This window comes from Artibeus jamaicensis, unplaced genomic scaffold, assembly GCF_021234435.1.
Source record: "Artibeus jamaicensis isolate MK-2021 breed Jamaican fruit bat unplaced genomic scaffold, CSHL_Jam_final contig_432, whole genome shotgun sequence".
In the NCBI taxonomy this organism is placed as follows: Eukaryota; Metazoa; Chordata; class Mammalia; order Chiroptera; family Phyllostomidae; genus Artibeus; species Artibeus jamaicensis.
The window spans coordinates 3794970-3816313 of record NW_026521828.1 but is presented as its reverse complement, the minus strand read 5'-3'; the positions used below and the strand labels follow the sequence as shown (position 1 = coordinate 3816313).

At 38.9% G+C, this 21344-nt stretch overlaps 2 protein-coding genes across 5 annotated transcripts; one reads left to right on the top strand and one right to left on the bottom strand.

Annotated features, from left to right (window-relative positions):
- The first annotated feature begins 951 nt into the window (after positions 1 to 951).
- On the top strand, positions 952 to 7680 carry CCNG1 (cyclin G1). 2 transcript variants are annotated; one of them, XM_037167963.2, is made up of 7 exons: positions 952 to 1189; positions 2304 to 2567; positions 4179 to 4432; positions 5005 to 5083; positions 5166 to 5264; positions 5482 to 5676; positions 6462 to 7680. In XM_037167963.2, exons 2-6 carry the CDS (start codon positions 2304 to 2306, stop codon positions 5671 to 5673), a joined length of 888 nt encoding a protein of 295 aa, XP_037023858.2. In that variant the 5' UTR covers positions 952 to 1189; the 3' UTR covers positions 5674 to 5676; positions 6462 to 7680. The 2 variants fall into 2 exon arrangements, with proteins under 2 accessions (XP_037023858.2, XP_053521900.1); XM_053665925.1 differs by lacking the exon at positions 2304 to 2567.
- A 6191-nt stretch (positions 7681 to 13871) lies between these two features.
- Positions 13872 to 21116, bottom strand: NUDCD2 (NudC domain containing 2). 3 transcript variants are annotated; one of them, XM_037167958.2, is made up of 4 exons: positions 20853 to 21116; positions 18918 to 18966; positions 18554 to 18705; positions 13872 to 16224 (listed from the first exon to the last, which is right to left on the bottom strand). In XM_037167958.2, exons 1-4 carry the CDS (start codon positions 21015 to 21017, stop codon positions 16141 to 16143), a joined length of 450 nt encoding a protein of 149 aa, XP_037023853.1. In that variant the 5' UTR covers positions 21018 to 21116; the 3' UTR covers positions 13872 to 16140. The 3 variants fall into 3 exon arrangements, with proteins under 3 accessions (XP_037023853.1, XP_037023854.1, XP_037023855.1); XM_037167959.2 differs by having other exon boundaries at positions 14952 to 16224; positions 20829 to 21116; XM_037167960.2 differs by having other exon boundaries at positions 14970 to 16224; positions 18554 to 18630; positions 20829 to 21116.
- Positions 21117 to 21344: the final 228 nt, after the last annotated feature.

Here is a 21344-nt window from a genome sequence, read left to right as displayed (position 1 = left end):
AAAGCCCACAGAGCTACTGACCGGGAAGGGGCTGTGAGAACAGGAACATTCAGGTACAATCCATGAAAACTAATAAACGACTCCTTGCTCACCAGTCTTTTTATTGTAGATGGGTCTCATTTGTGACAATCTGGGAGAGAGAAGGGAGGGAGGGTATTTAGGGGCTTCAAACTTATTATTTGCCCACTAACCTGGCAAAGACTCATAATTAGACTTTAAGTTCATTTGCAGTAAATAAGAAGAATAATACTGCTTCCCACACAGATCTGTGAACCGAGATTCACAGTCACAATTATTTTGCCTGGGTGGTCCTCTTAGAGTCAACCGCACGCTTTTCATTTTAAGCCACGGGAAATCTACCAACTTTTCTATTTCAATTGGCTAAAACATCAAATTCACAAAATTGGTGTAAGACCAAGAATTTATGTAGCCCAACTCCACTCTTTGACAAATTATACAAAAAGCAAAGGAAGGCAAGGATCAATTGACTTTCAAAGCTCACAAAGAAAGATCACCACCACCTCTCCACCTCTAATGAAAATACAAGCTTTCCTTTTTTTTTCTTTTTCGGTAACTAGCCACGGTACTTTTAGGAAAAAAAAAGGGGGGGGGGGCACTGCCGCTCTAACTAAACTACACCGAACAAAAAGCCCCAGTACATTCTGGAAAGATACCGCGGCCAATCGGGCCCGGCGGACAGCAGACACCTTACCCGGGCAAGGGTTGGTGGGTGCAGCACTTGGTTCGCCCTCCTCTTCACTGACACATTGGAAAATTCTCCAATGGGAGACGCTTACAGGTAGGGGGCGTGGTCTCAAGGGGCGGAGAATTTGACGCCTTCTCTACAGATCAGCCCTCTTTGGTCCGCAGGGGCCATCCATCAAATGAACTGCACCAATTAGCGGTGAAAATACCCCCTTTCCCTATACAGGAAGACCCCGCCCTCCAATATAGGACTCGGGAGGGCGGTCCAAGTCCCTTCGGCTCCGAGCTGACCCTCCGGAGGTCGGTGTCGTCTGTGCGGCACTGCGGAGCCCTCCACCCAGGACAGCTCCCCCTCCCCGGGCCTCTCCCCTCTTGCCCACGAGTCCCCTCGCCTCCTAGGCCTCTCGGATCTGACATCGTGGGCTGAGGTGAGAGCAGGCCCGGGGAGGGTGATTACAGCGAAGGAGCCGCATTCGCGACCAAGGTGAGCTGGGGCGGGGGGGACCGCGGGGTGACTTAGGGGGGCCTGTAGGGAGAAAGGTGGGGGGCGCTGGGTCAGGGGTGAGTCTGGCCCGCGCCCCGTTCCTGGATTAGCGATCCCGCTTCGGTCAGCAACAAGTCTAGGCTAGTCTGAGCCCGGAGGGGCGGGGCCAGATCCGACCTGTCTCAGGTCAGAGGGGTCTCAGTGTCCGCAGGCACGCGGTCCCGGGGCCAGCACGGGGGCGAAAGAGCTAAACCCATACAGTTAGTGGCTGCCCAACCCTAAATGTCCTCCTCCAGCAAGTAAGAGGACAAATGACTCTTGGTCTTTCAGTTGCGTTGGGAGGGGCTGTGTGTATGCACAGGGCGTAGCATGTTCCCGGGACATATAAATGTGCATTATTAACAAGTGATAAAATTGCACGTTCCTCTTGCAGGCTAGGTTAGCCTCCCGTCCCTCTACGTGCTCCCATAACACCCTTTAACTTCCTTTCCCAACACCAGTAAAGGTTAACAGTCATTGAGCGCCGTGTGCTAAATTCTGCAGGAGTCATCTTGTTTAGTCTTCGAAGCCAAAGAGACAGCTATTGTTGCATCATTTTACAGACCTAGAAATAAGCTCATTAATGTTGTCCACTGATGATTGAGCACCTACTGTATGTGCTAAACTCTATACCCAGGTGACCTCTTAGATTCCACACATCAAGGGAGGTAATAACCTCATACCCACTTTACAGATAAGGAGCTAAGGACTAAGCAAAATTATCTAACTTGAACAGTTTACAGTGTTAATACATGGCTGAATACAAACTACCATCAAATTTCAAAGTTTTAGTGTCCTGTGCAGTTATCTCTTGACAGTGAGTGATGACAAGTGTTCCTTGGAAGATTTGCAATTTTTTAAAAAGAAGTGAGACCTGGGCTTATTGTCTAGGAACTCACAATTTAGGATGTGACCAACTGGTTAGGGGGAGGGTGGGTGTAACAGATGGCTCTCTGCTGTGACTTAGATCATAGCCCCGTTGGGGGAGGGGAAACATGGTATCAAGCACTTGGCACAAGACAGTGCAGGAAGGGCTGGCTGTTTTTATCCTTTCTGGGCTTTGTTCTATATATAGATGATAGAGGTACTCACCACAACCGACTCCCAGAAACTGCTACACCAGCTGAATGCACTGTTGGAACAGGAGCTGAAATGTCAGCCAAAGGTCTGTGGCTTGAGACTAATTGAATCTGCACACGATAAGGGCCTCAGGATGACTGCAAGACTGAGGGACTTTGAAGTGAAAGATCTTCTTAGCCTCACTCAGTTCTTTGGCTTCGACACAGAGACATTTTCTCTAGCTGTGAATTTACTGGACAGATTCCTGTCCAAAATGAAGGTATGTTTAAAGTTACATTACCCTGAGTGAATTTTCTTCCTTGGGCTCAATGTGTTTTGCAGATTGCTGGCTTTGGGTTTATATTCATAAATTTGACCTTTTTATTTTAAGCAGATAGGCCATACTACAGATTTGATACTCTTATTATAATCAAGAATAATGCATTACTTATTAAACGTTTGACACTGAAAAATAGTCCAATATCAAATAATTAATTGCAGTTTCCCAGTAAGAGAGTTGGCTGTTATTAAAAATCTTTCTTAATAGGTTGGGTGTTTTTATTTATGTACTCTTTAAATTTTAAAAATGTATTAGCAGCAAAATGATAGATTGTGATTAAGAATGAGCGGGTGGGTTTTTCCCCCTTGTAATCCCATCAATCACTTAGTCAATAGAGTATATAGCTCTCCATTCAAGGATAAAATTCTAATGGTTTTAGCCATAGACATACTCAAGTCTGGCATAAGTTTGACATTTCCAGCCTCTGCTTGCAATAGAGTATCTTCTGGTGGAGAAGCATTTATATTATTATTTCCTATGTTGGATAAGCAGGACATCCATGTATCTTTCAGAGCTCGTTTTGCTGTTACAAATACATCTGCCTTCCCTGTGTGCCCACGGTCATTGGTGGGTCATGAGATTATCTGACAATTCAAATAAAGCTCATCTTTTAGGTCCCTAATACAATGTATCCCAGAGAGGAGGAACTCAATACTGTATTCGTTGAATTAGATGGTTCAAGAAATTTGTTCAGCAGACTAATTAAACAACTCTTTAGACAGCAAGTGCGGGCATCACTTGTGGGAACAGCAATTGCAGGAATGTATAAATGTTGTACAGAATAAATACATCTGTCCCTTAAGTATATTACAGTCTTCTGTGGGAATGTTTGTACCAATAACTATCCTACAATACAAAACATAAGAAATGTAATTACATTATGCCTCCAAAGAGGCATAAAGACATTGCTGGAAGGGTTCCAAGAGGAGGAGAACACAAACACTGGTAAAGGCTTCTTCAAGTTTTTTTGAGCTGCAACTTAGGAGTGGATAGAATTTTGACTGTCTCACATGGTGACATTCAGAAAATGATGAATAAAAAAAAGAGCTTGGTAGTAGACTTTACAGGCAGAGTGACAGTTACGTACTGTAGTATTTTAAAACTCATTTACATGTGGTACTACAAAGAAAACAGCCTGGGAAAACAGCATTCTGGGAATCAATTTTGTGCATATGCTGTGTTTCAGCCCTCATCTAAGCCTTTGACCAGTTATTTGATCCAACTATAACACTGTGCTTATAGTTCATTCTAGAGTGATTTTCTAGAAAGTAAGAATTTTTATGTGCTGAACCCCAACAGTATACAGCTTGGTCCAGTTACTCCAAAATTGGTTCCAGGTGGGTTACAAAGGGTTGATAGGCCACCACTGATCTTTTTAATTCCTTCTGTTAATATACCACAAAGACACATTTTCCTGATGGTGGGTGTGTGTTCTAGTTTGTGGTATACCACAAAGACATATTTTCCTGATGGTGGGTGTGTGTTCTAGTTTGTCCTTTATGGGTTTTGTTTTGTTTTTATTGAAATAAAGACATGGGCTTGTCATTTTAGGTACAGCCCAAGCACCTTGGGTGTGTTGGACTGAGCTGCTTCTACCTGGCTGTCAAATCCGTAGAGGAGGAAAGGAATGTCCCCTTGGCCAGTGACTTGATCCGAATAAGCCAGTACAGGTTCACGGTCTCAGACCTCATGAGAATGGAAAAGATTGTGTTGGAGAAGGTGTGCTGGAAAGTCAAAGCTACTACTGCCTTTCAGTTTCTGCAGCTGTATTATTCACTCATTCAAGAGAACTTACCATACGAAAGGTGAGTGATCTTTGTCCTGAACCAAGGACATTTGGGAATCAGAGTTGTATTGTCTGGATGATGCTTAAACTCAATGTCCTGGGAAGATTCCTATTGAAGGAGCAGCAGTTCCTTGAAGTTTACTTCGCTGTCTAGCAGGAGGGAGGGTTTTGGTTGTCAATAGCTTCAGCTGTCAGTAGTTTCTGGAAGTTATGTGAAGACTAATTCTTGGGACTAAAGGACACTTCCACCTTTATTTATATTACATTTTCCATTACAGAACTAGTAAGTAAACATCTAACAGATTTATGTAAAAAGGAAATTCAGTAGATGCAGAAATAGATCTATTCAAATATAAAGAAACCCTGATCATTGGGGCATGATACTCTTGTTTTGTCCTAAATCACTTAAAAATTCATGTATGGCCTCTTTAAGGAATTAATGTCTCTGAAGGAAGAGGACTTACTGACTTCAAATAATTTTCTATAAATGTGTATAAACTTAATGTTAAAATTGACTTCAATGTTTTTCTAAAAAGTTGTTTTGACTAGATGTGAAATTATCTACATAAAATTAATCTTTTTTTTTTTAAGGAGAAACAGCCTTAATTTTGAAAGATTAGAAGCTCAACTTAAGGCTTGCCACTGTAGGATTATGTTTTCTAAAGCAAAGGTAAATATTTTACGTAAAGAGTAAACCTATTTATGTGCCTGTTGTCGTGGCCAGCATTCACTTTAAAATGTATCTCTTTCAGCCTTCTGTGTTGGCATTGTCTATCATCGCTCTGGAGATCCAAGCACAGAAGTGTGCAGAGTTAACAGAAGACGTAGAATGTCTTCAGAAACATTCCAAGGTATGCCAGGGTCACTCCTGTTAACACTATCAAGGAAACTAAACAACTTGTACTATCTCCTGAAATAAAATGATATCTTGGATTTGAAACTTCAGTAGCTTATCTTGAAATGTTTTTGATGAAGAAAGAGGTGCTCATAAGATTGCAGTTATTACTGCAATTAAATACTACAGGACTTTTTTTAATGGAGTAGTAATTTTTTTTAATTTGTGTACAGATAAATGGCAGAGACCTGACATTCTGGCAAGAGCTTGTATCCAAGTGTTTAACTGAATATTCATCAGACAAGTGCTCCAAACCAAACGTTCAGAAGTTAAAATGGATTGTTTCTGGGCGAACTGCACGGCAGCTGAGGCATAGTTACTACAGAATAAGCCACCTTCCAACGATTCCTGAAACGGTTCCTTAATAGGTAAATTTGGCTCAGAATTATTCTCCATATAAAGTTTTCTAATGCTGTAATTTTCTTCTGCAACTCAAAAATTGTCATCTGAATTACCTTCAAAACAAACAAGATGGAGTCCGACTAGCCAAGCGGAAAGTCACTGGTCTAATGTTTTAGTGCATTAACTACATTCAAGATGTAACCCTAACAGTAAGGAATTAGTCCACCTTTGACATGTACATTAGCCACTTCATTATCAGCTTAGAAAACATCCTCTTTAATACCCTAAATTTTTAAAGTAGCACTAAAACAGTCATTTTTAATTGCACGTCATTTTGCTTTATGCTGATTCAAGCTCTGACTCATGTAAAGTTCAACGAGCCTGAGAGAAGGACCCCAGGACCAAAACTCTGCACCACCAATGAACCAGCCTGAGACTGTTAGCTTATAAGCAAAATCAGCATGATCTTGGATGTTGTTTCTAAAGAAAAAATAAGTTCCGGCAGATGGTTTTCACACTGGGTGTTTGGAAACCACCACGGTACACTGTAGTTTGTATCGTTAATGTAGCAGTTTGAATACTGGAAAGCAGGTACATGCCTTATTGTCACTGACATACACAGTCTTGCCATCTAACTTTAACTCACAGTGGTGACTTAATTTTCTTACTCAAAACTAAATGTTAACATTTAACATACCTACATGTGACATGATTATGAATCTTAGATATAAGCAGTAAATCATTTTTAAGTTTGTAATGTTTATGTTTGGCAGACATCTGATAACTTGATTCTTGTTGTTTGCTTAAATAGGATTATAACAGCAACACAAGGTCTTCTATGAAGCCGTTCTCCGTGATCCTGAAATATACAGTGGATTTAAGCTGTGCATCCTCAAACATCACAAGTAGATTAGCATCGGTGTTCTCAGATTTGGGAAAACTGCCTAATTAACATTATGCTATAGTGGAGTCTGGCTTAAATTTGAAGTAACTCTGAGGCATACAAACAATGCCAAGAACATAATGTGAAATGTGAATGACAAGTCTGGTAAACTGTGAATCTTCATGCCTAACATTGATCCAACTTTCTATATTAGGTCAGACTATTTCAGGGGTATTAAAAATGGGAACCTACTACATGATTTAAATTTTGAATAGTGAGGTTTACATCAAAACCAACATTTCACAAATGCACTTTTAAGATTAATAAGGGTCACTATTTTAACCAGTGAAAATGGTTTCTTAGCACCCATAACAAAAGTAGTAAGATTATCTAGAGATGTGCACTTCATTGCTACGTGGGACTTGACATTTAAATTTAAGGGCATTTTATATAAAGAAAAAATATACATTGAGCAATTTTGGCATGTCAATTTATCTTTAAAGTTTTTCCTAGAAAACAGGTGATGTTTGTGTCCATGAAAACAATTTTTATACAAAATCTGCTTCAATGTGATCCAAATGAGAAAATTAGTTTTATTGTATTAGTGACTCAAATTAATATCACTCTGAAAACTTGCTGATTTAACACTCCAGAAGTTTTTACTAAGGACTGTTATAAAACTGCCATTGTTTCTCATTTAGAATTTTCTTCAAGAAGGGAATGTACCTTCACTGATTTCCCCACTGTGCAAACAGTCTTAAGTAACTACACATCTTCGTGGTCACGAAGTCGCTGAGGTGTTCAGGATTTTCTAGTCAGTCGGTGCATAGAAGGTGACAGATGTGCTGTGTCAAGTGTCGTGAGTGGTTACTCAGGGTGGTGTGTAGCCTGAGTCCATCCAGGATGACTACCCAATTTTGACATCATGTTATGGATAAATAAATACGTACTGGAAAATAAACCAAAGAGCCACAGTATACTTTGTAAACACTGTTTTGTGGATAACCTCAGTTTTCCCAAAAGGCTGATACATTTCAATATTTTGATCACATCTGTGCTAATTTTGAGTTGGCAGAGGGAACCTAACCAACTACCATTATGTTTTGGTACTAAAGGATATACATTTTAATAAAGTAATTGAATTGCATTTCTGTGCTGGGTAGTTTTCTGTTTCTCTACTGATTCAACAAACCACTTTGTCAGCGTGACGGCAGAACCACAATAAAAACCTATCTCTACTGCATTAGTTTCAGTTTAGCACTAAAGTAAGATGCATGCTAGCAGAAAAAAAACCTCTTCAATACTATGGCTGTTACTCTAATGGTTTTTTAAATAGGCACATGATGACCAACAGGCTCAATATGCACTTAAAATTGACCCTTATGCACTGTGGTTACCACTTAAGACTCACTACTAATGGGCAACCTTACTGCCGCTTCCCCTTAGATCCGGCCCACCCGAAGTTCTGTTCACACCCCTCACCTAATTAAACGGCATTCCAGATAGTGGTTGGTAACAATGGGTAATGTGCAAGTATTGTGTTAATTTGTTTAGATCAACTGGTTATTGAACTAAAACAACACACAATTTCGAACTGTTCACGCTTAATTAAATTCTTTGCAGTGTCCACTCTGCAAAGAATTACCAATGAAGAAAAATTTAGTTTCCTTCTGCCCTTAACTCAGATTAGATATTTAATAAGCCCTCTTTCACAAGTGTTATTTTTAAAAAGGTACCTAAACCTTATTTGTATTTCCATTTATGCAACACACTATCTAAAAAATAGACATCTCTGATATACTTGTGGTTAGCAGTGAAGCTTCTACTATCAGGTACTATTGTTAGATATTTTACATGAATCATCTGATATAATCCTCCAAAGGGTATGAGGTTAACCCGGTTTACAAATGACCTAGAGCCACAGAAAAGAGAAGTGATAGCTCAAGGTCACATCAAACCCATGCAGTTCTGCCCAAAAGACTGTGAACATGACCTCCCAAAAAAGGTTAAACGGACTCATGAAACTATAATTTCCATCCAATCAAACTAACCACATTATATATATATGACACAGTCTGACCATATTAATTAGTGCCACCATGAGGATCAACACTCGATTCATATTCCCTATTTGATACTAAAAGTAATTTTTATAAAATACGTTATTGCTTACTCTGTGAAACCTGTAATTTTTCATAAACTAAAAACAGTAAACATAAGTAAGAATTAAAAGTCAACTTTTAAATATTCAACAAAGTAGATTTAGAAGCAATCAGATGGCCTGGTATAATAAAGAGGAACAATAAGTGATGATATAATAAGCAAGTCACCAAGAGGACATGAAACTCCTACATAAGTGTGCACCTAACATCAGAGCTTGAAAATACAGCAGTGAAAGGAAAGGTGGACAAAGCTTCAGTTACAGCCGGAGACTTAAACAGGCCTCTACGTAATCTACAGAACCATGACCAGAAAATCTGCAAGGACTTGGAAGAACTGGATGATACTGACAACAAACTGGATCTACTTGACATAAAAACTTCACCCTAAAACTGCAGAACACGTATTCTTTTCAAGTGCACGTGGAACTCTCAACAACAGAGACCATATCCTGGGTCATAAAATAAAATGTAAAAGAACTTGCCCTGACCAGTGTGGCTCAGTTGGCTGGACACTGTCCACAAAACAAAAGGCTGTCAGTTTGATCCCCCCGCCCAGTCAGGGCACATGCCTGGGACGCCGGTTTGCTCCCCAGTCCAGGTGCATAGGAAAGGCAACCAATCAATGCTTCTCTTGCCCATCAGCGTTTCTCTCCCTTCCTTTCTCCTTCCTGTCCCCGATTTCTAAGAATAAAGGAATAAATTTTTTTTTAATTTTTTTAAAGAAACAACTTAAATCATACAAGCAAGCTCTCTGACCATAAACTAGAAGTCAGTAACAAATAAGAGCAAAATCCCCAAACACTTGGAAATTAAACAACAGACTTCTAAACAGTTCATGTCTCTAAAGGGAAGTCCCAAGAAAATTAAATATTTTGAACTCAATGAAAATGGAAATAGCAAAATGTGTGGAACGAAGCTAAACCAGTGGATAGTAGTAACTGCTTTTATTAAGACAAAAAAGGTCTCAAATCAGTAACTAAACTTCCATTTTAAGAAACTACAAAAAGGGCAAAATAAAACCAAAGCAAACAGAAGGGAAAAAAGTCATAAAAATAAAAAGGAGGGGTAAAAAAATACAATGAACTAAAACAAAATAACATGAAAAATCAAGAAAACTAAAACTATATAGTTCTATAAAAAGAGCAATACGATTGATAAACCTCTAGAAAGAGTGACAAAAATGGCTAATATTAGGAATGAAAGAGATTCTGCTATAGACCAAAAAAACACTAAAAGGACTCAGGCAATGGGGCAGTAACAACCCTCTGCTGTAGTTAGATGAGATGAATCAGCTCCTGGAAAGCCACGGATGAGAAAACTTAGCTAAAATAAACTAGAGAGCCTGAGTAAGTTCTGTAATTATTTTTTAAAGTTGACCCATTGTTTAAAATCTTACTGACAAATCCCATAAAACATTTTTAAAAGACTTAAATTCTACAAATCTGTTCCAGAAAGTAGAATCACTTCCAACTCATTTTTAAGGCCAGCATTACCCCAATACCAAACCAAGATAAAATGAAAAAAACAACAATGAAAAACTATGAGCTAATATCCCAAATGAACAGACACAAAAATCCTCAACAAATTCAGGTATATAAGCAAAATAATATTCTATGATCAATTTTGAGAGGGGGTAAGATACAAGCTAGTTCAAAATTTAAAAGTCAATCAATATAATCTTCCAAATTATCAGTCTAAAGATAAGATTGTCAGCTGATTTCTGAAAAGAAACTTTGCAGGCTAGAAGGGATTGGCCAAAAATATTCAAAGTGATGAAAATCAGGGACCTACAGCCAATATTGCTCTACCCAGCAAAGCTATCATTTAGAATCAAAGGGCAGATAAACAGCTTCCTGGACAAGAAAAAGCTAAAGGAGTTCATCATCACCAAACTATTATTTTATGAAATGTTAAAGGGACTTTTTTTAAGATCAAAATTATGAACAATAATATGGCAATAAGTACATATCCATCAACAACTAAACCTAAAAAACAAAGTAAGCAAACGAATTGACACAGAATTATGGATATGGAGAACATTTTTTTTTTTTTTAAGATTTTATTTATTTATCTTTAGAAGGGAAGGGAAGGAGAGAGGGAGAGAAACATCAATGTATGGTTGCATTTTGTGTGTCCCCTGCTGGGAACTGGCCTGCAGGGAACCGGCCTGCAACCCAGGCATGTGCCCTGACTGGGAATCGAACCGCGATTGTCTGGTTCGCAGGCCCGAGCTCAATCCACTGAGCTACACCAGCCAGGGCCTGGAGAACATTTTTTTTAAGATTTTATTTATTTATCTTTAGCGGGGAAGGGAAGAAGGAAACATCAATGTATGGTTGCCTCTCATGAGTCCCCCACTGGGAACAGGCCTGCAACCCAGACATGTGCCCCGACTGGGAATTGAACCGCGATCATGTGGTTCGCAGGCCCGCACTCAATCCACTGAGCTACACCAGCCAGGGCAATGGAGACTATTTTGATGGTTGCCAAATAGGAGGGGAGTGTGGGGAATGGGTGAAGAGGTGAGGGGATTAAGAAGTACAAATAGGTAGTTACAGAATAGCCACGGGTATAAAAAGTACAGTATAAGGAATGGAGTAGCCAAAGAACTTATATGCATGATCCAGGTTATGAACAAAGTTCTAGGGATGGCCTGAGGGGGTGGGGGTGCTGAGTGGAGGGGGACAAAGGGAAAAAATTGGGACAACTGTAATAGTATAATCAATAGAACATTCTTTAAAAACATATGATTAGCCCTGGCTGGTGTAGCTCAGTGGATTGAGCACGGGCCTGTGAACCACAGGATTGCCATTTGATTCCCAGTCAGGGCACATGCCTGGGTTGCAGGCTAGGTCCCAGCAGGGGACCTACGAGAAGCAACCATACATTGATATTTCTCTCCCTCTCTCCTTCCCTTCCCCTCTGAAGATAAATAAAATCTTTAAAAAAAAAAAAAGCATACAAGTATATCACTCGATACCAAAAAAGAATTTTGAGAATATTCAAATCCATTCATGAGAAAAATTTCTGCTAAGTAAGAATCGATGAGAACTTCCTCAACCTGATACTGATCATCTATAAAAACCTGTAGCTTACACAACACTTAATGGTCAAAGATTTAATGCTCTAGAAACTAGCATCCAGAACAAGAAAGGATGGCCGCTTTCACCTCTTCTATTCTCACAAGTCCAACGAAGCAAGAAAAGGAAATAAAAGACTAGAGCATAGTCTAGTCTGGTCTATAGACTAAAACAGACAAAATCACATGTTCTCATTTGTGGTTTATGCAGAAAATCCCAAGGGATAAACAACAAAACTTCCTACCACTAACGAGTTTAACAAGATCACAGGATACAAGGTCAACAAACAAAAATCGAACATATTTCTACGCACTAGCAGTGTGTAATCAGAAACTGAAATTTCAAAAAATAATCATTTACAACAGCTCCAGGAAATGAACATTAAAAATAAATGTAAGAACCTTCTGCACAACAGACATGGACTGATTGGAAACTTTGTATAGAAAGGCAAAGAAATTTAAAATAGCCAGAACACTTTCAAAAAAGACATGTGGAAGGAATCACACTACCCAATTCTGACTTATTACAAAGCTGTAATTGTCAAGGCAGTGTGGTTCTGGCAAAGTGGCAAAGGGACACAGAGATTGATGGGACAGAACGGAGACCAAAAGACCCACATTAATAACAACTGAGTTTTGACAAAAGGGCAGAAACAATTTAATGGAGAATGGTCATTTCAACAAATGACATAGAAATAAATGGACACCCACATGCAAAAAATGAACCCCCTATATTTCACAGCTTATGCAAAAAATAACGTAAAGTAGGTTACAAATCTAAATGTAAAACAAAATTAGGATTCTTTTAGAAGAAAACATTGGAATAAATCCTTATAACCTGAGATTATGCAGTGTTTTTAGACATTAACACCAAAAGTATGATGAACTGGACTCCATCAAAACTGAAAGCATTCACACTTCAAAAGACACCATCAAGAAAGTTAAACAAACAAACAAAAAAAAAAACCAGTCCTGGCTGGTGTAGCTCAGTGGATTGAGCACGTGCCTGTGAAGCAAAGGATCATGGTTTGATTCCCAGTCAGGGCACATGCCTGGGTTGCAGGCCAGGTCCCCAGTAGGGGACACACAAGAGGCAACCACACATTGATAATAATTTTTTTAAAAAAACTAAAATAATGTAAATCTCATTTCTGATCAGGGACTTGTATCCAGAATATGTTTTTAAAAACCTCTTAAAATTCAATTTAAAAACAGATAACCCAACTTAAAAGTGGGGAGGATCTGAATAAACATTTCCCCAAAGAAGATAACACGAATGGTAAATAAGAAGATGCTCATCATAATTAGCCAAGGAAGTCCAGTCCAGTGAAACCATAGTATGGTAGCACTTCACACCCGTGATACAGCTGGAATCAGAAGTCACATAACAAGTGTTGACAAAGACGTGGAGAAGCTGGAACTCCCACATACTGCTGGTGGGAACTAAAATGGTGCAGCCACACTGAACAACCCATCAGTTCCTCAAAGTATTAGCCATAAAGTTTCCACATAACTTGAAAATTGACTCCTATTAAGAAGCAAAAATATACCTGCATATAAAAACTTGTACTTGAATGTTCATAGACAGCATTACTCACAACAGCCAAAAAACATAGAAACCTCCCAAATATCCACCAACTGACAAATGGATAATCCAGGTGTGGTAGTACATACAAAAAAATAACATGCTGGCGTATAACATGGAAAAAACCCTCTAAAGACATTATGCTGTGTGAAAGCAACCATAAGCCAAAGACCACGTATTATGATTTCACATATAGAAGTCCAGAACATGGAAATATATGAGATGGAAAGTGAATTAGTGGGTACTTGGGGCAGAAATTGGGGTGAGGATAATAGCTAAAGTATGGGGTTACTTATGAGATAGGAAAATGAAAATTGACCATGGTGAGGGTTAAATATGGGACTATACTAAAAACCACTGAACTATACACTTTAAAAGGGTAAAGTGTACGTAGTATGTGAATTATATCTCAACACAATTGTTTTTGAAAAAGATTACTCATGATTCCATTTATATAAACTCCTCAAAAAGACAAATCTTACATGAAGTAATTTTGGAATTGAACTGTTCAATCTCCTGATTTTCGAGGAAACATCTCTCTCGACATATTAAACTACAAACAAAAAGAGTTTATTTTACCGGATGTCAATTCAAAATATACAGTTTTTTTAATGTCAGAATGAGAAGCCAATCAAAAGAAAAAACGCCTTTCCCAACCATTCATTCCTGAAGTTAATGGGTAATCTGAACGAGACACAGATCTTGCCAAAGAGTTCAGCTGAGCTGAAGTGGCCCAGAGTGGGGGGTTAGAGTCCAAAGAGGTGAGAATATCACTGCTTGGCATAGGGTGCTGGAGCCCAAACAGAGGGAGGCATTTACTCATGGGGTCGTGGCCTAGAATAGGGAGCCCAATGTATGAAGAATCACAGAATCCACTGAGTGTTCAAAGGCATTATATAGAAAGAAAACAAAAATGACCCCATGAGATTAGAAATGCAAGTTTAAGAGTGAACTCACGGTTTTTGACACATAGACAGAGGTAAATGTATGCACTATATACACATCAACAACAACTGCTGACTGGCACAAAGACTTTGACCTTGAAAAACCATTCTCTGCTAAGAACCAGATACCTTGGAAAAACTGCTGATTCTTGAGCTAGGGCAGGAAAAGCATAATAAGCCTGGTACACCGTGTGACAGAATAAGATATTGCTCAAATTATGATGGGGACGTGTCAAAAGGACATAGAAGACTCCTAGAATGGTCTCACACAAACCAAATCTAGAAAAAATGTTGAGCATTAAAGTAATAGGAGTAACAGATTTTAACCCACTGAATAAAGTAGAAAATTATGACTCTATAAAGATGCAATAAAATGAAAGTGCGATGAAAACCAAGGTAGTATTTTGAAACTACTTTCCACAAAGTGCTTAATTATAAACGTAAAGAATAGATTTACAACGAAGACTGGCAGACACCACTTAAGTAATCACCATCAGAAAAAGAACAAAGTGACATTCTTAACTCAGGATACTACACAGTAAGGATACAGCATCACTCCTTTAGTATTCCTGCCACAGATGCAAAACCTGACTCTAATAATGAAATACCAGACAAAATTCAAAATGAGAAATGCTGCTAAAAAAAAAAAAAAATAGCCTGAAACCTTGGCATTTGCCGAGGCCGTACATAAAAGTCAAGGAAAAATGAGGACCTGTCCCAGATTTCAGCAGACTGAAGACAGGCGGCAACTAGAGTGAAGGCATGGTTCTGACTGCGTCCTCCTGGTGTAAAAGACTTTATTGGGACAACTGACCTTGACGGAGTGAAGGTTTGAGGACTCTCTGGTCATAATGTGTCAGTGCTTGTTTCTTTATTTGAATGGTTGTATTGTAGTTACATGTAGTCGCATGTAGTTACATGTAGGAAAGAGCATTTCCTTCCAAGGAAATACAAGCTGAGGTACACAGAGATCACTGGACATCACATCATCGACTCATACACAAATGGTTCAGGAAAATTAAAAAACAAAACAAAACTCTGCATCTTCTAACTTTTCTGTACGTTTGAGATTAAAATTTATTTTTAAATTAAAAAGGAGATAAAATGGATAAAAGAAAATGCAAAGACAATTCTTACTTCTATGTCTGGACCACTAATACCAAAATGATGTCACCTATTTATGATCATGGACCGTAATTTGGTTTTTGTCCCTCATAATGCACTTGCCCAATAACCATATTCACCCCACCCAATCTTTTGTCAGTTAACTGTTTAATTTCTTGACATAAAGTGACCTCTCAAGAAATAATATACTAATTGAGATTTTCATTAACTGTTAAAATGAACTTACTCTGAATAGATTTGTAGATTTTTTTCCTTTTCTAAAATTCTTTTCAGTAATATAATTTCCTTGTATGAACTGGTATACTTAGACAAAGAGGTACACAATTCCTATTTAGAAAAGTTTATTACACTTATTAAAAGAAAAAACTTAATTTTCCCTGAAGGCAACCTGTCATTTCATATGATCTGTAACCTGTTTTTGTATTAAAAATATAGATTAAATATGAAACTAGCAAAATGCAGCATTTGAAACTTCATGCTGAGCAAAAACAAGTCCAAAAAAGGTTACCATATATCAATAGAATATTCCCCACAGAATTTAAAGTTTCCTATGTTAAGTCATATTTGAATGCAATTTTTAGAACCGTATTTAAATATATTTTGCAGTGAGTTAACTGTAGGCACCCACATGTTCCTTCCCCCACACAGTCTGTCCCTCTGACCAACTGGCAACATCTGCCGGAGTCCACAGAAGGCAGCGGAACAGCGGCAGTTACTTCTCAAGATTTGAGAAATCTGGTCCACCTTTCGTGTAGTTCCCTGAGATTTCTGCTCCACTGAAGTCAAAACCGGGATTCTAAAAGACATGAAAAAATTTATGATAAAACTTATAAGGAAAAATATAAGTAAACCAAAAGGAAAATGGTAGAAAGATATGAACTGGCAAGTAACAAAAGAAGGAAATCTAAATGGCAAAAAACATATAAAAATATACCAAAGTTCACTGTAACCACCAAATAGAACTTGAAACTATAAGGTATTTTTCACCTTTCAGACTTACAAATATTTAGAAGATTCCATGTATGTGTTTCAAAGCTGACAAGCGTATGGACAAACACATCCGTTAGTATCAGCGTAGACAGACTTTAATAGCTAGCACTTCTGAGGCCTTACTATATGCCAGGCAGGGTTTGAAAGCTACACATACATTAACAGAGTTAATTCCTATAACAATCCTAAGTAAGCATTACCTCAGGCTTTAGTGCTCTGACAGGGCATTTCATTTATTCCACAAATATTTATTGAGTTCCTATGGTTTGGAAGACACCATTAATCTACTGTGTAATTTAAGAGTGTGGCGTGTATAATTCAAGAGTAAACAAAGATCCCTGCTTCTGTGGAGCTTACGCTGGAACAGGAGACAAATAATAAACCATTAGGTTAGCTAGTGCAGGAGTCACAAAACTTTCCTAACAGGAGCCAGGCAGTAAATATGTTAGGCTTTGAAGACTACATGGTCTGTCATAACTGCTCAATTCTGTTGTGGCTACTATGGAAGACAACACACAAATACATGAGCATAGCAGGGTTCCAAAACACTTTACTTCAAAAATAGCCAGTGGGCTGAATCTGACCTATGGGGTATGTTTGCAGGCCACTGTCTAGTGTATTAAAAGTCGGTGTGTGGTATGTTAAAAGTTAAGTGCTATAGGAAAAAATTAAAGAAGTAGGGCACAATAAGGAAAATGAAGAGTTTGTGGTATTTAAATAAGATGATCAAGACTCAAAGAATGCTCACCAAGGAATGACTTGAAAGCAAGTGAAGTTAGGCAAGCTTTGGGAAAAGAGCACTGCAGTCAAAAGAACACAAAAGGAATGGCCTGACGTGTTTAAGGGAGAGCAAAAAGGCCTGCAGGCTAGGGCAGAATGACCCAGGGAGCCACTAGTAGGAGAGGAGGAGGTCCGGAGGATCAGGAAGGCCGGACCAGACTGAGCCTCGTGAGAGCCCTTGTCGTGTACTACTGTGCAAGAGTTCTAAGGAGAGAAGTGATGTCATCTGCCTTGCACTGCAAAAGGACTGCTCTCACTGCGCCACTCCTATCTTCAGAGGACGCAGCCTGGCAAAGGGATAAGTGGGGAGAACAATTAGGTCACTGAAGTCACCCACACAAGACAGGAGAGGACACCAGAGTGGTGGTGGCAGTACCAGCAAGGCTTCCTGACAAAATGGAGAGGGTGTAAGAGACAGACAGGAACGGAGTATGATTCTGTAATTTTCTTTTCATTTGAACAACCTGTGGCCATCAATGAAGATGAGGAGGCTAGACGTAGAACAAATGCGGGAGGGAAGTTAAGAACTTCATGCTGGACGTGTTAAGTTTCATATGTTTGTTAGCGAAGTGGAGATGTTGAATAGGCAATTGGATACGCGAGTCCAAAATTTGGGAGCAAAGTCTAGGCTAGAGATACACATGTGGAAAACACTATGTAGATGGAAATTATCCGTGAGAACTTTTAATAGTGCTTTAATGCAGTAATTCTTCTCCTAGATATCTTAAAGGAATATCTGAAGAGCTTTACAGAAATGAAAGCACAAAATTTGTTCGAACTAGCAGACATAAATGGGGAAATCTAAATCTTATCAAATGGGAATACCTAAATATTACAATACATTCAGACTAGAAAACACCCTGAAGCAGTAAAGAAATAAGCTTTATCTATGTGCACTAAGAAGGAAAGAGACTCAAAACGTAGTATTAAAAAAGAAACCTGACCAATATACACAGCATGATTCTCCATTCATGTTAAAAACAAAACAAGCCAGTATAATGATAACAGGACATTTAGCCAGAGGCATGGAATGCAGAGATGTTGGTGAAGGACCCCTTCACTTTTTCACACTATGGAAGTCTATACTGATTGAGTTTTTATGAATTTATTCATACATTACTGATTTACAGTAAATGAACTGAAACTTAGAAATCATAATATAAATTCTCAAGAAACTCTGTTAAAAAATCAAATCCATACCCAAAAAGGCCAGTCATTTTTCCAGTCATTTATTTTTTTTTAATTCTTCTACAGAACTTTTGTCATTTTTATAGCCTCATGAGTTCTGGTTTCAAAAAATATTTCTATGTCTTTAAGATGTTTAATGACACATATCATACAGTTATCCGACTTACTTCTTTCTGGAATCTCTCTAATGTAAGCTTTCTTTGCATTTGGTCTTGCACCCAAGGATCAGCTGCATATTCAGATTCTAGAAGAGAAGTCCAACAATTTGCTGCCTCTCTCTTTGTCTTTGTAAGTACAATACGAACCATCTTTCTATCCTCTAAACAAACAAAAACCACAAAGAAATTGGAGTTCATTTATTAAATTATACATTTTCAAAAACCATCAGGTAATCTTGCCATAAAATTGTTAACACATTTCTATTACTGTATCTTCCAAAGCTGCAAAAACAAAGCACCTAAAACAGTGAAAACATACTAAGTTCCAAGACAAAATTGTTAGACTCTAAGACTTGTAACAGATTACCCTTACCCAAAGTCCACGTTCCCTCATCAGCTATTGTAGAATCAAAGAGCTTGCCCTGAAAAATAAACATACAAAGTACTAAAAATATAGAAACTTCATTAACTTCATAAAGCCTTAATGATTTAAGACATACCTAATTTCCTATCTAATCCACGTATAATTGTCTAATTAGGATAGAACACGGAGATCAAGTTTTATACCATTTCAACCCATGGATAAGTGCTCATCCCTAAGTTTCCTGCTAACGAGTGGAAGGGAACTTACTTTTCACTGCCTGGAGTGTCTCCTTTGACAGAGAATGCAGGGTTCTCTAAAGAAAGATCCTTTCTTTATAAAACTCCTTAGGTTTTATAAAATGAAGCGATACTACTGATCACTGATTAGCCAAATACAAAATTTATATCTGAAATGTTTTATCAATTAAAATAAATTACAGGAGCTCTCCTGATGAAATCAATAAGAAACATTTAAAATAAACATTAAAAACTGGTTCAATCTCTTTGTTGGACAATTTAGCATTGAAAAATCATTTTAGCACATACTATAGATGACATATGATTAGTTGTTTCTACTTTTTTTCAGAAACTTCTTTTTAAAAGGAAGCAAAATATCAATTCAACTGAATGCATCTGCTGAAACCTGTTTCAATGTGCTGCTTGCCAAATTTTTTAGAAAATATCATGTTAAAAAACGATACATTTTTTTCTCATGTCAATACTTGTGGGAAAAAAATCCTATTAATGTAAATGGACACCTAATATCCTAGAGCTAAGAATTATCGCTCAATTCCCAAGTTTTTGGAATTACTAAGATAATTTGAACAGTAACCCTAGACCGCTGTTGAAAAAACTATCAACTACACAAATATTCAGGTTATTTAGATCCACACTGATGGAAGTCAATCACATGAATCTTCCTTTTCTCAAAGGCACTCAAAGCACTTCCATAGAAAATACTAATAGCTAACTTGTGCTGTGTGCTTACTACAAATCAGAAACTACTCCAGGCTTTTTTCACACGGATACTATGTCATGCTCAAAGCAGTCCTACAAAAATGGTTCCATAATTACCGAACTTTTTGGATGAACGTTTTTTTGAAGTCACTGAAAAATTTCCTGCCCAAGATTACAAAACTAACGGCAAAACCAGGTAACCTTCCAAATAGTTTTCACCATGCCATCAAACATCTTGGGTATGAAATCAGAAAGGAATGTACTTCCGACTTAACTGAATTTAACTATAAAGCTTAACAAGGCAAAAGTGGACCCCACACCCAAAGGGCGCTGGAGAGAATAAACCGGGTATTATTTCCTCCACACACCTCTTGACCATCTTCTTAACCAGAAACATGCAGAATTTTTTTAATTTTTCGATAAGAAATTACCTGACATCGATACTATCGGTATTCGATATTAGGTGTACCTCGAAAAATCACCTGACATCATTCCTGAACCCTCATCCCGTCATCCTTACCCCTGACTTATTTTCTTGCTTCCCTGAAACTGCCTATTATTTTAGCTTTTTGTGCCTCCCTGCTTGCCGTAACTCATGTTTGGAATCCCTGTTTGTCTTGTTCGACGCTGTTCTCCCAGCACTTAGGGCGGTGCCTGGAGCACTGTGTATGGAATATAAATACTTGTTTCTCTAACGACCTAGTTACAGGGTTGTCAACTGAAGACCCGCAGAGGCACAACAGACGGAGCTTCATTTGGGTAATAAAGTCGGAAAAATGGGCTCAAGTTTCCACGTCAACTCAGGACTGGCCCCGGAGTTGGGGACTGGGATCAGACCAAAATCAGGCCAATTTTATCGCTCTTCCGGCCAGCCAGAAAAACCCAACGGCCTTCCAACAGTCGTTCTACGGAAACCGTAGGATTTGGGAATTTGGGGGAGGCGCAAGTCCCGACCTGCCGCTACCTTGAGGATCTCGCGGCCACCCACCGCCAGGGACACGTGCCGGCTCTGCAGATCACACCGGATATCCTGGGCGCGAGTGCCTGGGGGCACCTGAACTTCAATGAACACCTCCTCCAAGGTCTGGTACCACTGGCCCCACGGTGTCCCGCATGGAACCACCCCACTGCGCTCCTCAAACGGGGCCGACATAATCTAGGTGCCTCCGGGCTGCAGCTGCAGTGAGCTAGATGAGCGCGTGCGCTGACTGTCCACGCTCAGGCCACGCCCAGGCCTCTCCGCTCGGGTCACCACTCATGCGCAGGAATGTAAGTTGAGGTCTCAGTATTTGAGTTTCCCTCTCATTGGCTGTTTAGGACACTGGCAGAACCCAGTTCAAAATAACTGACATCCAGAAAAGTTTACATCCAAGAAAGGGTGGGAGAGGGTTGGAATCAACTAGGCTGGAACTCACTGCATCCCCATCTGAATGACGCCACAAGCCAACATCCAACATTCTCAGATTCGAAGTGCGCTTGC

Excerpts from the sequence above, each read along its gene's own strand:
- CCNG1 (XM_037167963.2), top strand. The coding sequence starts at position 2,304 with ATGATAGAGGTACTCACCACAACCGACTCCCAGAAACTGCTACACCAG. Across the intron at positions 2,568-4,178 it reads GATTCCTGTCCAAAATGAAG|GTACAGCCCAAGCACCTTGG; the intron begins GTATGTTTAAAG and ends TTGTCATTTTAG. Across the intron at positions 4,433-5,004 it reads GAGAACTTACCATACGAAAG|GAGAAACAGCCTTAATTTTG; the intron begins GTGAGTGATCTT and ends TTTTTTTTTAAG.
- NUDCD2 (XM_037167959.2), bottom strand. The coding sequence starts at position 21,017 with ATGTCGGCCCCGTTTGAGGAGCGCAGTGGGGTGGTTCCATGCGGGACA. Across the intron at positions 18,967-20,828 it reads GTGGCCGCGAGATCCTCAAG|GGCAAGCTCTTTGATTCTAC; the intron begins GTAGCGGCAGGT and ends TTTATTTTTCAG. Across the intron at positions 16,225-18,553 it reads TAGAGAGATTCCAGAAAGAA|AATCCCGGTTTTGACTTCAG; the intron begins GTAAGTCGGATA and ends CATGTCTTTTAG.